The 15,145-nt window shown below is 40.4% G+C and overlaps 1 protein-coding gene across 1 annotated transcript in view; it reads right to left on the bottom strand.

Moving 5' to 3' along the window:
- The window catches only part of SYNGR3 (synaptogyrin 3), a 139,412-nt gene that overhangs the window by 14,477 nt on the left and 109,790 nt on the right, over window positions 1-15,145 (bottom strand). The window contains exon 3 of the mRNA XM_073636462.1: window positions 6,550-6,692. Coding sequence (XP_073492563.1) covers window positions 6,550-6,692 — 143 coding nt within the window. The remainder of the gene's footprint in view (window positions 1-6,549; window positions 6,693-15,145) is intronic.

Below are 15,145 nucleotides of genomic sequence, written 5' to 3'. Positions count from 1 at the left end.
CCACATTGTGTTATTTTACAGCCTTATTCCAAAATGGATTCAATTTCATTATTTTCCTCAAAATTCTACAAACAATACCCCATAATAACATTGTGAAAGAAGTTTGTTTGAAATATTTGCAAATTTATTAAAAATAAAAAACGGAAAAAAAAACTAAGTGTACATAAGTATTCACAGCCTTTGCTCTTTACTTTGTTGGAGCACCTTTGGCACCAATTACAGCCTCAAGCCTTTTTGAGTATGATGCTACAAGCTTGGCACACCTAACTTTGGACAGTTTCTCTTTGCAGGACCTCTCAAGCTCCATCAGGTTGGATTGGGAGCATTGGTGCACAGCCATTTTTAGATCTCTCCAGAGATGTTCAATTGGGTTCAAATCTGGGCTCAAGGACAGAGTTGTCCCATAGCCACTCCTTTGTTAAATTTGCTGTGTGCTTGGGGTCATTGTCCTGTTGGAAGATAAAACCTTTGCTCCAGTCTGAGGTCCAAAACGTTCTGGAGCAGGTTTTCATCAAGAATGTCTCTGTACATTGCTGCATTGCTCTTTCCCTCAATCCTGACTAGTCTCTCAGTTCCTGCCGCTAAAAAACATCCCCACAGCATGATGCTGCCACCACCATGCTTCACTGTAGGGATGGTATTGGCCAGGTCACGAACGGTGCCTGGTTTCCATCAGACATGATTCTTGCCATTCAGGCCAAAGAGTTCAATCTTTGTTTCATCAGACCAGAGAATTTTGTTTTTTATGCTCTGAGAGTTCTTCAGGTGCCTTTTGCCAAACTCCAGGTGGGCTGTCATGTGCCTTCTACTGAGGAGTGGTTTCTGTCTGGCCATACAGGCCTGATTGGTGTAGTGCTGCAGAGATGATTGTTCTCCAGGAAGGTTTTCCTCTCTCCACAGAGAAACACTTTAGCTCTGTCAGAGTGACCATCAAGTTCTTGGTCACCTCCCTGATTAAGGCCCTTCTCCCCCGATTTCTCAGTTTGGCCGGGAGGCCCGCTCTAGGAAGAGTCCTGATGGTTCAAAACTTATTTCATTTACGGATGATTGAGGCCACTGTGCTCATTGGGACCTTCAATGCTGCACAAATGTTTCTGTGCCCTTCCTTAGATCTGTGCCTCGATACAATCCTGTCTTGGAGGTCTACAGACAATTCCTTGGACTTCATGGTTTGGTTTGTGCTCTGACATGCACTGTTAGCCTCCCTGGCGGTATGATTATTTTGGATTTTAGGTGCTGAAAGCGGTACAATTATTTTGCATGGAAATGTGGCGTTTTATATTGTAGGTCTGTAATTCTTAACAATAACACACTTAAATCTGTCCAAACAAGAGTCTAGTAGATATCCCGGGTATGATAAAGTTTGAAACACAAAAACATAAATTATAATATAATAAATAAAAATAAATAATTAAAAAAAAAAAAAAATTAATAATAAAATAAATTTCCCCACGATTCACTATCACTCAATTCTGCAAGTGTTCTAATTTACTATCGCTGTTTTCTAGCTGGTCTAAAGCCACTTTTGATGTAAAGGGACACTTTTTGGTTGCTATGGACAATCTCCAGTTTCCAGGCAGAAAGAACAGTATATATAACATAAAACTGCATGCAGGGCATGGGACAAAGCACTGGGGACAAAAGGGATGTGAAATAATTTCCAACAGTACTGTAATCTGTAAGATTACAGTACTGTATGTGTTATGATTTTACACTTTTTTGAATTTGCCGCCAGGCTCCGCCCCCGTGTGTCGCGCCGCTCGCAGGGAACGGAGCCTGGCACGGAGAGGCTTCGGAGGAGGACGGAGCCCGCAGACACAGCGGGGGACATCGCAGGATCCCGGGGACAAGGTAAGTAAAGCCACACCAGGATCCTGCGATGTAATCCCGAGTGTGGCTCGGGGTTACCGCTAATGGTCCTGAATTTTAACCCCGAGCCACACTCGGGAAAACCGCCAGGGAGGTTAACTGTGGGACCTTATATAGACAGGTGTGTGCTTTTCCAAATCATGTCCAATCAACTGAATTTACCACAGATGGACTCCAATCAAGTTGTAGAAACATCTCAAGGATGATCAGTGGAAACAAGATGCACCTGAGCTCAATTTTGAGTGTCATGGCAAAGACTGTGAATACTTATGTACATGGGATTTTTTTAGTTTTTTTAGTTTTAATAAATTTGCAAAGATTTCAAACAAACTTCTTTCACGTTGTCAGTCATTATGGGGTATTGTTTGTAGAATTTTAAGGAAAAGAATGAATTGTATTCATTTTGGTATAAGGCTGTAACATAACAAAATGTGGTAAAAGTGAAGCAATGTGTACATTTTCCGAATGCACTGTAAATATAGTACATCTTTATTAAATTGTGGTTATATCCAAAACTTTTCGGTTGTAGACAGAATACAAAAGGGTAAAACCTATGTCACTTTTTACTGTCTGTCTGCCCTGATTATATCTCTCCTCGACTACTGCAACTCCCTCCTCATTGGATTACCTTTACCTTTGGATTACCTTTTTATAGGCTATCCCTCCTTCAGTCCATCATGAATGCTGCTGCAAGACTCATCCACCTTACCAACCGTTTAGTGTTCTCCGCCCCTCTCTGTCAATCCCTCCACTGGCTTCCACTTACCCAACAAATAAAATTAAAAGTACTAACAACTTACAAAGCCATCCACAACTCTGCCCCACAGCTACATCACTAACCTGGTCTCAAAATTTCAACCAAGCTGCACTCTTCGGTCCTCCCAAGTCCTCCTGCTCTCTAGCTCCCTTGTCACCTCCTCCCATGCTTGCCTCCATGATTTCTCCAGAGCTTCTCCCATCCTTTGGAGCTCCCTACCCCAATCTACCTGACTGTCTCCTAATCTATGCATTTGTCAGGGCTGGGCTCAGCCCTTCCTTCTATGAGCTGGCCGCTCAGTTTTCAGCTAATTGCCAGCTCCTATCTCTGAACAGTTACTCAGCTGTTGATGATATCCTGCATGTCAGTCCTGCCTACTTAAGCCGTCCAGTCCAGAGGAGCTCTGCCTTCGCCTTGGTCACATCACAGAAACTATCTCCTGCAAACCTGTTAAAGACTTGCCTTGCTGACATCCCTTCTGGCTACAGATCCTGGTTGCTGTTCCACTACATTGATCCCTGACTTCTGGCTTGGCTGACTATCCATTACGGTTACTGAACGTTGGCTATGTTTTGACTACGTTTGTTCTTTTTACTTTTATTATTAAACAAGTGTGATTTAACTGTACTTCTGTCTTGGCCTGATTTCATGGTTTCTGACAGCATCTTTAGACGATCCCTGAAAACTCTTCTTTTTAAAGAAGCCTATCCTGCTTCTAACTAATACTGTTTTACTCTCTCCATCAGCTCATCTCCCACAGCTATTACCTTTTGTATCATTTGACCCTCCCTCTTAGATTGTAAGCTCTAACGAGCAGGGCCCTAAATCTTACAGACTCCTCTTGTACCAAATTGTATTATAACTGTATTTTGTAAAGCGCTATATACATCCTGTATAATAATAATAATAATAAGTTGTAGGCTATTCAGTTATCAGTGATCGTGCCAGATCTGGGTCTGATTTCCATGTGTACTAATTCACTATTGTCTAGGTATTGCCTTGCAACTATAAAGTTTGTTTTTGAAATAAGAAAAACCACAGATGTTTGCAGGGGTACGGTATTTTAATGGACGTTCATTATAAGTTTTGTATTAATTTGTATGAAATTGACATGAACATTTAATCATTAAACTGTTTTCTTATGAAATAGGTCATCAATAAATCTATCATCTGTGGCAACACGAAATTAAAAAGGGACTCTCTTCATGATCATTGAGGACTAGGGTACAAGTTTCATTGGCTGAATGCAAATAGTGTGTATCCTTTAATGAACAAACAACAAAGATAATTAACTTACTTATTGCTTTCATCCTACAAATTTACTGGTTCTGCAGATGCAAATCAAGGTTCTCCTGGCCAAAGTCATAGTGCCCTTCTCCACTGACAACTAGTGTAAGAGGTCCTATTCCACTGACCACCAATGTTAGTGGTTTCCTCTCCCATTAACCAGGAAGATCAGGGGGGCTCTACTCAACTGACTACCATTGTTACAAGGCCATACTCCACTGACCTCCAATGCAAGGAGGCCCTTCTTTGCTGACCACCAAAGTAAGGGACATTTTCCATTGACCACAAATGTAAAGAGAACTTACACTAACTGCCAATGAAAGTGGACATTATGTTACCTTTGTGGCCTGCAGTCTTGTTGGCAGTGGATATAACAATTTTGGGCAGGGGTTCCCTAAAACCTGACAATTTTTTTTAAGGATTCCTACTTAGAAAAAAATTTGAGAAAGGGTTCTATAGAGTGTTGAAAATCAAAGCCCTTTATCTATTACTATTATGTGTAATTATCAACTATGTGTGGATGTAGATTGTAGTATAAGCCATGTCTCTTTAATCCTTTGCTATTTTGGTGATGGCAACCTATCATAGGATTTATTAAGTATAATAAGGACACCTCTCTCCCTTGTACCCAACCTATAATGTGTAGTAACACACACACACACATATATATATATATATATATATATATATATATATATATATATATATATATATATATACATATATATATATATATATATATATATATATATACACTGGAGATCAAAATTAGAGAACAATTTATGAACACTTGATTTTTTCAGAAATAATGTAATCTTCATTGCTCAACATTTGATGGAATTTTTGTTGGGCTATACCATGCTAATAAAACAGTGTTTTTCAAAATAACCAAGGCACTTCAACAAAAAAAAATATATATATATATATATATATATATATATATATATATATATATATTTTGTAGAAAACACAGAGAACAGCAATGACTGTAGAACAGAGAAAGATTACAGCAACAATGTCTGAAGGTTACAACAATGAACAATTAGTAGGAAGTGTACAGACCCTTGCTTTGAATGACTTCAGCAAATTTGACTTCAGCTGATTGGTTGATGAACGCAGGGAAGGAACCACATGTTGTCGAAGAAGGTTCTGATAAACATTTGCATTCACTCTGCCATGTAGCTGTATAGGAGGCCCAACTCCTGCTGCAAAAACATACCCCAAACCATAACGCTTCCCCCTCCACCTTTCACTGACTTCTTTATACACTTTGGGTTTAATCTTACCTCAGTTGGACGATGAACATAACGTTTCCCATTGGACCCAAATAAATAAACTTGCTTTCACCACTAAAGTGAACTTTGGACCAGTTCTCTTTCCACACAACATGCTCCTCAGCAAAGGTTAGTCTAGCCTTTTGATTCTTTCTGCTAATGAGAGGTTTGGTCACTGCAGAGTGGGCTTTTAGAATAAATTCTCTTAAACGGTGAGACACTGTATGACGAGACAGATCCTTATGCTGGCCATACACTATACGAAAAATCGGCCGAAAAATCGTTCGTATAGACACTTCGTTCGTTTTTCGGCAAGTTAATGGGCACAAATCGATAATCGTTTGTGACGTTTTTGTGGGGAAAAAACGAACGGGAAGTTTGGAAAATTTCTGCCGAACGTACGATAAATTGCAAGGTTAATGTGTTTCCCGTCCGAACTGTCTGCACTAGGTATATGTAAAAAAACGAACAAAAAATTATTTATTCATGTCCACTGAACAATTTATCGGTCATTATATGATGGCACGATCGTTTGCGGTCACGGTCGAACGTTCTTTTTTCGAAAATGGGTTCGGCCGATTTTCTGTATAGTGTATGGCCAGCATTACTCTGTTTAGTGCTGAACTGGTGAGCAATCGCAGCTGCAGTTTCGAACCGATTGCCCATTAAGATTCTCTGCATTATCCTGTCCTCTCTTGCATTTGTCTTTCATGGACAGCCAGCCTTCTTGGGGGACTTGAATGAGTTTGTGACATTGTAAAGATGCAATATTCTAGAAATTACAGATTTGGAACGACAAACTTCTCTTGCTATGGCTGAAAGGATCATCCCTTTGGCCTTTATCTGGACAACCTGCTGCCGGGGGGGGGGGTCAGTCACTTTAGAACGACTCACTATCTTGCAAAGTCAGTGAAAACTGGCAAGTTTGGCTGCCAGTTAAATAGGGTTTGTCAGATAATTAAAGAAATTAGCACAAGGTGCATATTAACACCAATAACTGGGAGGTATCTAAAAGTGTTCTCTAATTTGGATCAATGTTCTTTTTAAAATATCAAGTTTTTTATTCTGTGCTTCAAAATATATGTAACTCATGAAATATACTTAAAAAAAACTGCTTACTCCTGTTTAGATCATTTCAAATAGGACTAAGCAGTGACCTTGAAATTTAGGAAATTGTAGGTTGTTCTCTAAGTTTGGATCTCTACTATATATACAGTATATACATAGATAGATAATATTATAATTTTTATGTAGTAAAATGTAATTGGCTCCAAGTTCCACACCCATAATAACACCAGACAAGTGAGTGGTTACACCTGTTGGCCAGTGCCACAAATACCCAACAAACAGTCCTTATCTTACCCAAGTGATGATGGAGAAGAAGGAGAAGGCGATGGCAGCTCTTGCCGCGTCAGATGCTTGGTCCACTGCTGGTGAGTAAGGCGTTCTTTGCCATTGGTTGGCCAGGAAACAGAAGCACACAAACCAGAGGAAGGCCCAAAATGCTGTAGAAGGCAGAGAGAGACAGTAATGTTCTGTATGAGCTGAGAACACAGTTGTGCAATGTGGTTAGTATATCTGTGATGGTCATTATATTGACCAATAATGGATTGACTATAATTGGTAAAGACTATGGTCTAGGACAGCAGAGCTAACAAGGACGGTACAGAGACAGTCACTCATCATAATGTTCACCAAAGACCCCTGAGCTAAAACAATGTTTAGCCCCTTCAATTGACTACTGCCAAAATGCAAACACGTATTCATTGTATATAGATAGATAGATAAATACAGAGAAAGAATGGTCTATGTGATATTCTGTAACAAACTAGGAGCATGGTAAGACCTCCAATTTCTCAGTAGCTGAAACAATAAATAATGAAGCTAATTTAAAGCCCTTTTGGACCCTTAAAAATAAAAATTACACCTGTAAAGTGGAACTCCAGGGTAAACAAATAATGTCTTAATGTAAGAGTTTTGGTGTGCTTTGTGTATTTCTTCCAGACATGTGTAGTAATCCAGTGTGAGACAGAATATCAACCAAAAATCCAGAAAAACACATGATGCACGTGTTATAAATTGAGTTGCAGTTCAGTGAGTAAAATAAGTATTTGATCCCCTACAACAATAATTCTGGCTCCCACAGACTGGCTACAGTTTGTGCTCATGTGGTACACAGATTAGCCCTGTCAATTTAAGAAGGTGATTCTAACGACAACTCGTTATGTGTATAAAATACATCTGTCCACAGAATCTCTTTCTTTCATTCAAACCTCATCATCATGGACAAGACCAAATAGCTGTCAAAGGATGTCAGGACAAGACTGTAGACCTGCACAAGGCTGGAATGGGCTAGAAGACCATCAGCAAGAAGCTTAGTGAGAAGGAGACAACTGTTGGATCGATTATTCGCAAATGGAAGACATACAAAATAATCATCAATCGCCCTCGGTCTGGAGCTCCATGCAAGAATTTGCCTCATGGGGTAGGGATGATCATGAGAAAAGTGAGGGATCAGCCCAGAACTACACGGGAGGAGCTTGTGAATAATCTCAAGGCAGTAGGGACGATAGTCACCAACCAAACCAAAACTGCAAGGTCCCCCTCCTCAAGAAGGCACATGTACAGGCCCGTCTGCAGTTTGCCAATGATCTAAATGATTCAGAGAAGGATTGGGAGAAAGTGCTGTGGTCAGATAAGACTAAAATTGAGCTTTTTGGCATTAACTCGACTCACCGTGTTTGGAGGGAGAAAAATGCTGACTATGACCCTAAGAACACCATCCATACAATCAAGCACAGAGGTGGAAACATTATGCTATGGGGCTGTTTCTCTGCTAAAGGTACAGGCTGACTTTACCGCATTGAGGGGCAAAAGACCAAAGAGCTGTCAAAGGATGTCAGAACAAGACTGTAGACCTGCACAAGTCTGGAATGGGCTAGAAGACCATCAGCAAGAAGCTTAGTGAGAAGGAGACAACTGTTGGATTGATTATTCGCAAATGGAAGACATACAAAATAATCATCAATCGCCCTTGGTCTAGAGCTCCATCCAAGATTTCGCCTCATGGGGTGAGGATGATCATGAGAAAAGTGAGGGATCAGCCCAGAACTACACGGGAGGAGCTTGTGAATAATCTCAAGGCAGTAGGGACCATAGTCACCAACCAAACCAAAACCACAAGGTCCCCCTCCTCAAGAAGGCACATGTACAGGCCCGTCTGCAGTTTGCCAATGATCTAAATGATTCAGAGAAGGATTGGGAGAAAGTGCTGTGCTCAGATAAGACTAAAATTGAGCTTTTTGGCATTAACTCGACTCACCGTGTTTCTCACACCATCCATACAGTCAAGCACAGAGGTGGAAACATTATGCCATGGGGCTGTTTCTCTGCTAAAGGTACAGGCTGACTTTACCGCATTGAGGGGCAAATATGTATTGTAAAATCTTCTTCCCTCAGCCAGAACACTGAAGATGGGTTGTGGATGGGTCTTCCAGCATTACAATGACGCAAAACATATCATCAAGGCAACAAAGGAGTGGCTCAAGAAGAAGCACATTAACCACATGCCGACCGAGCCATAGCCGAAAGACGGTTACAGCGCGGTCGTCTTATTCTGGGAGGGCATCCATGGACGTCCTTCCAGAATCTTGCTCCCGCGCGCCCCCTTGGGCGCGCACCCGGGAACATCTGTGACCGCCGGGTCCGGAGGACCCAGCGCATCACGGATTACGGTAAATGGCTGCTGATAGCGGCCGTTTACCACGTGATCGCTCCGTCAAAGGATGTGTAAAAGTCTCACACATGTGGTATCGTTATACTCAGGAGGAGTAGGAGAATCTATTTTGGGGTGAAATTTTTGGTATGTACATGCTACGTGTTAGAAATATTGTAAAAATGGACAACTTTGTGTACAAAAAAAAGATTTTCATTTTCTTTCCACATTTTCCAAAAACTTGTAGAAAAAAATGACATGTTCAAAAGACTCGATATGCCTCATAGATTATACGTTGGGGTGTTTTCTTTCCATAATGGGGTCATTTTTGGGGCGTTTTTATTTTCCTGGTACTCCAGGGCCGTCAAAAGTGCAAGAGGTAGTCAAGAAAGATGTGTAATGCTCTTAGAACGCCTGATGGCGCTCCCTACATGTTGGGCCACTGTATGTGGCCACGCTGTATAAAAGTCTCACACATGTGGTATCGCCATACTCAGGAGGAGTAGTAGAATGTATTTTGGGGTGTAATTTGTGGTATGCATATGCTGTATGTGAGAAATAACCTGATAATATGACACTTTTGTGAAAAAAGAAAAAAAAAATCTTGATTTTGCAAAGAATTGTGGGAAAAAAATTACAACTTCAAAAAACTCACCATGCCTCTTTCTAAATACCTTTGAATGTCTACTTTCCAAAAAGGGGTCATTTGGGGGGTATTTGTACTGTCCTGGCTTATTAGGGTCTCAAGAAATGAGCTAGGCCGTCAGTACTTCAGGTGTGATCAATTTTCAGTGATTGGCACCATAGCTTGTGGACTATAACTTTCACAAAGACCAAATAATATACACCGATTTGGATTATTTTTACCAAAGATATGTAGCAGTATAAAATTTGGCCAAAATGTATTATGAAAAATTACTAATTTGCAAAATTTTATAACAGAAACAAAGAAAAATGTATTTTTTTACAGAATTGTCGGTCTTTTTTAATTTATAGCGCAAAAAAATAAAAAACCCAGCAGTGATTAAATACCACCAAAAGAAAGCTCTATTTGTGTGAAAAAAGGACAAAAATTTCATACGGGTACAGTGTTGCATGACTGACTAATTGTTATTCAAAGTGTGAGAAAGTGTGAGAGCACCGAAAGCTGAAAATTGGTCTGTTAGGAAGGGGGTTTAAATGCCCAGTGGTCAAGTGGTTAAGGTCATGGAGTGGCCTAGTCAGTCTCCAGACTTTAATCCCATAGAACATTTATGGAGGGAATTGAAACTTTGAGTTGCCATGTGACAGCCAAGAAACCTTAAGGCTGGATTCACACCTATGCGGTTTTAGTGCTTTTTGCATTTTGCAGATTTGCACTACAGTCCATTTAACATGGTTTCCTATGGAACACTTTCTGTAGTGCAAATCTGCAAAATGCAAAAAGCACTAAAACTGCATAGGTGTGAATCCAGCCCAAGGATTTAGAGAAGATCTGGAGTGGACCAAAATCCCTCCTAAAATGTGTGCAAACCTGGTAACCTGGTAACCAACTACAAGAAACGTCTGACCTCTCTGCTTGCCAACAAGGGTTTCTCCACCAAGTACTAAGTCATGTTTTGCTTGGGGATCAAATACTTATTTTACTCAATGAACTGCAGCTCACTTTATAAGATTTGTTTTTTTTCTGGATTCTCATTCGATATTCTGTCTCTATCATTTAAAATACATCTATAATAAAAATTATAGACCCTTTATTTCTTTGTAAGTGGGCAAACTTACAAAGTCTGCAGGGGATAAAATAATTATTTTCCCCACTGTATAGCCAAAACTTTTGTTTAGGTAGCGAAGCATTAAAACCCCGTCACTTTTTTTTTACTTTTTTTTTTCCTGACTGTGGGGTCAGTTCACTAAGAGATAAATACCACATGAATTTTTGAGTTAAAACAACTTGTACAGTATTTATCTCAAAAGTAATTAATTCACTAAAAACATGCGTTATTTACCAAATGTGTTAGATATTTAAATTTTGCGATATTTATCACTTAAATTTAGCATTAATTTTGCCATTGTTTTTTCACTATTTTTTTTACATGCTAACACTGCACCAGAGGAAGATGGTTCTGTAAAAAATGCACACAGAAATAATATAAAACTGTGAAAACATTCTAGTGTGCTTTCATTCACAAATCGATCGCTCTCTAGTGAAATGTTACAATTTATTTTCATTACTGAGCTCAGGAGGAGAACATTTACACACTGATATATTGTATACTTTTAACCTACTAGCTAGTGCATAGTTCCCCTCACTGTTATTTTGTATGTTGCTAAAATACTGACTGCCTACTAGCAGGTGAAAAACAACGATTGTGTGTTTTCTATAGTAAATTCACTTTAATGATTTATCTTTTTTTTTTTTTTTTTTGCAGTATTTACCTCACATTCCATATTTTACTTTGATGAACTGACTCTTTTATTACCTCATGCGTTATTTCCGAAAAAATGGGTCACGTGACCTTCATATCGCATGCAAACTCCCTGATAACCTGTAAAGGCTTTTGAAGCATCGCCTTTGGAGAATTTTGGGTACCATCATTTTTACACAGGCAAATTCACAGGCATGCGCAATTTTAAGACTTGACATGTTTGGTATCTATTTACTTGATGCAGCACCATCCTTTATATTTTAACATAGTATTGTGTTTGTTTGCACTAAAATTCATTTTTCAAGGCACTGTATTTATCTCAAAAGTAGTTAATCCACTAAAAAACATGCATTATTTACCAAATAAGGTAGGGAGTGTATTTTACTGAAGATATGAGGATGATAAATAACTGCACAAATATCGTGCAACATAAAAAATTGCAACTACCACCATTTTATTTTTCCAGGATTTCTGTTGTCATAAAATATATACTTTTTGGGGGGTTTACAGTAATTCCTAGCAAAAAAATGCAGATTTTAAAATGTGTCAAAAAGAATTTAAAAAACTGCCCTGGTAGGCAAAGCCCTGGTAATGGCACCTTTTCTATTGATTGCAATGCATTTTGCCAAAATGATGACATTTCGCTGAAGACTTACACCCTGCCCACCAGTACAATACAAATGAGCCCTTATTGTTTCTGCCTCTACACCATGCGTGCATTTATGTTGTGGAACAGTGGACTGTGTAGATCACTCACTCCTGCTCCAAACTCTTAGCAGAGTAGGGTGACAGTTTGCCTTTTCAGTTGTCAGCTCTAGGCCCTACTGATGCAGAATAGGAAAACATGACCTTCTCAGCCACCCTGCCCACAGTTTTGACTTGTGTGGTGCCTTAAGGAACCCATGAATTCATTTTTTTTCCCATTCAACCAGCGGGTTGAACGAAAAAAAAAAAGACTAATGCCGTGTACACACGATCGAACTTTTCAACGGACTAGGTCCGGCGGACTGGACTCCGTCGGATAATTCGACTGTGTGTGGGCTCCAGCTGACTTTTTTTCCCCAAAAGTCAGACGGACCTAGAAATAAAACATGTTTCAAATCTTTCCAACGGACTCAAGTCCGGTCGAAAAGTCCGCTCGTCTGTATGCTAGTCCGATGGACAAAAACCGACGCTAGGGCAGCTATTGGCTACTGGCTATGAACTTCCTTATTTTAGTCCGGTCGTACGTCATCACGTACGAATCTGTCGGACTTTGGTTGATCGTGTGTAGGCAAGTCCGTACATTCGAAAGTCCGTCAGAAAGTCCATCGGAAAGTCCGTCGAAAAGTCCGCTGGACCTAGTCCGTCGAAAAGTCTGCCCGTGAGTACGCAGCATTACTTCCCCCCTCCACACATTCAAGGAGGATTGGGGAATCTTCCGGCTGAGCTATTGTATTCTGACAGCCTACTGATTGAGTGGCAAAATCCAACAGGGTGGTTGTACAGAAGTCGATCTACTGATCCTAATTCAACCACCCTGCCTATACATGAATCGAAATTTGTCTGGTCCCTGCTCAACTGGACAAATTTGCAGCCAAGTATGCACGGCTTTAATATCAAACTTACAAGAACAGACTAGGAATTGGATATCTGTGGATCTTGTTGAGTGAGCATGTTTCCATATTGTCCAAACAGACTGGGTCTCGGGAGGTTTGTCTTTTGCATAAAGTGACATTTGAGACAGAACATTGTTTAAAATAGAACAAGAAAGCTGGTTACTTGGGGCAAGTCCTCTACTTTACTAGAGCACATGTTTTTCTCCAGTTTTCATAACTATGCCCCAAAAATCAGAACTGCATTGTGTGCCTCTATGGAGGAGCCAAAAGGAGCAGAAAAGGCCCTAAATCTAGCGAACTGCTCAACACTTTTACACACCTATCAAATGCGGGCTGAAATCTATACATCCTGGTGCAATTATACTCTAAAGCACGTGTCAAACACAAGGCCCTTGGCTCGAATCCGGCCCTCCAGGCTATTTCATGTTGCCCTCGCAGTCGCACCCAGGGCTTTTTTTCAGATGGAATGTGGCTCTCGTCCTTCACTTATTGCTCACCAACATCACTTGTAAACACAGAAGGCTTTTGTGGTTACAAGGAAAGCTTTCCTCTCAGCGACTCTCACAGATCTCTGCCTGCCCTGCACTCACGGCAAGGACAAGGGAGATGCAGGTGCAGTGTGGGATGGGACATCACGTGGTGAGCTGCAATGCTGACCAATGATCTCCCTGCAAATGAGAGAGCCTACACTGCCAGGAGGTACTAGAGCCGGGCCAGGAAGGTGAGATGTGAGGAAGCTTTTGGTGAGGAAAGATAACAGTTGTGGAGAAAGGTGGGGGTCGGGGGAGAGTGATGCAGAGGTCAGAGCCAAGAAGGGGTGGAGGCGAGATGTGGACAGCCTGTGAAAGAGAGCTGAACCCTGCACACAGTAGACAGCACACCCCTAAACCCTGCACTCTGTATGTAGCGCACCCCTGAACATTGTGTATAGGGCACCCTTGAAACTGCACTCTGTACAAAGCACTTCCCTGATCCCTGCACTCTGTATGTAGTGCACTCCTCAACCCTGCACTCTATACATAGCACACTCCTGAACTCTGCACCCCTAAAACTGCATTCTGTACATAGCCCACTCCTGAACTCTGCACATAACACACTACTGGTATTTATTGACCCTTTAACATCCCACCACTGATTAATTTGGCCACACCCACCGTTCAATGCATTTCGGAGGGGGGTGGGGGTTGGGGCCTGGTTGGTTTACTGTACCCATTCTCTGAAAAAGAAAATGCCCTGGATACATTTGTATAGTCTTACAGATACAACCGGCCCTTTGAGGGCAACCATAACACTGATGCGGCCTGCCATGAAGTTGAGTTTGACACCCCTGCTCTAAAGAAAAGCCTTTGTTTAACAAAAGTAAAGAAAAAAAATACTAATTGAAAAAGACTTTTTACATCCTGCAGGTACATCTTGTGCCACTGGTCGAAGGACCATTACATGTCATGAGTAATTTGTAGAAAACATGTACAGTAGACACAGAGATCGTCAGTTTTCTCTAAAAACAATTCCATGTAACTGAGAGTTTCACTTCATTGTGAAGAAACAATAAAATAAGGAAATGCAAGCATGCAATAAAACCACAAAATTTCTTTGTAACCGCTTAGACGGAAGTGTGTGACAAAACTGGGGAGAGCTTTGAAGCAGATGGGTGAGGATATGACTTCTGATGCTGGCACACTCCATTCTAAAAAGAGAATTTTGCATTTGAAGTGTATCATTTTTTTTCACTGTCAACAGTACTTCCCTCTATGTTCCCTTTCACATAATCCCAAGTGCTCTTATCCCTTTGCACCTCCAACGTTTTACTTGTTCATGCTAAAAGCATGGCAACACTTTAGAAGGCAATCGTATAATGATCATGCGCTACAGCAGAAATGTGCAAAAACTAATCAATAAGTAAAATATGTAAACACTGTGTAAATATAGTTCAATAATTAAGAATAATAAAAGTGCAAAAGTGAAAAGTCCATAAATTGGTAAATCAATCCCGGGGCATAAGATTCAGTATGATATTAATCTCTTAATTACATATTCTTATAATAAATGTCCAAAAAAAGGGAATTGTGTAAAAATAAGTTCGAGTAAATAGCTCAGTAGACAGGGGAGAAGTTTAGATCACAAAAATGAGCTCACAGAACCCTCACCTTCATATCTTGATATACCAGCATATAATAATGAATGGGGGTCGATTCCGTTATTCCAACTTCTACCACCAGGGGGTCCTCCGTTTCATTAAA

This window comes from Aquarana catesbeiana, linkage group LG06 (genome assembly GCF_042186555.1).
Source record: "Aquarana catesbeiana isolate 2022-GZ linkage group LG06, ASM4218655v1, whole genome shotgun sequence".
Lineage (NCBI taxonomy): Eukaryota > Metazoa > Chordata > Amphibia > Anura > Ranidae > Aquarana > Aquarana catesbeiana.
The sequence above is the reverse complement of the archived record's forward strand: the minus strand, read 5'-3'. Positions and strand labels throughout refer to the sequence as shown.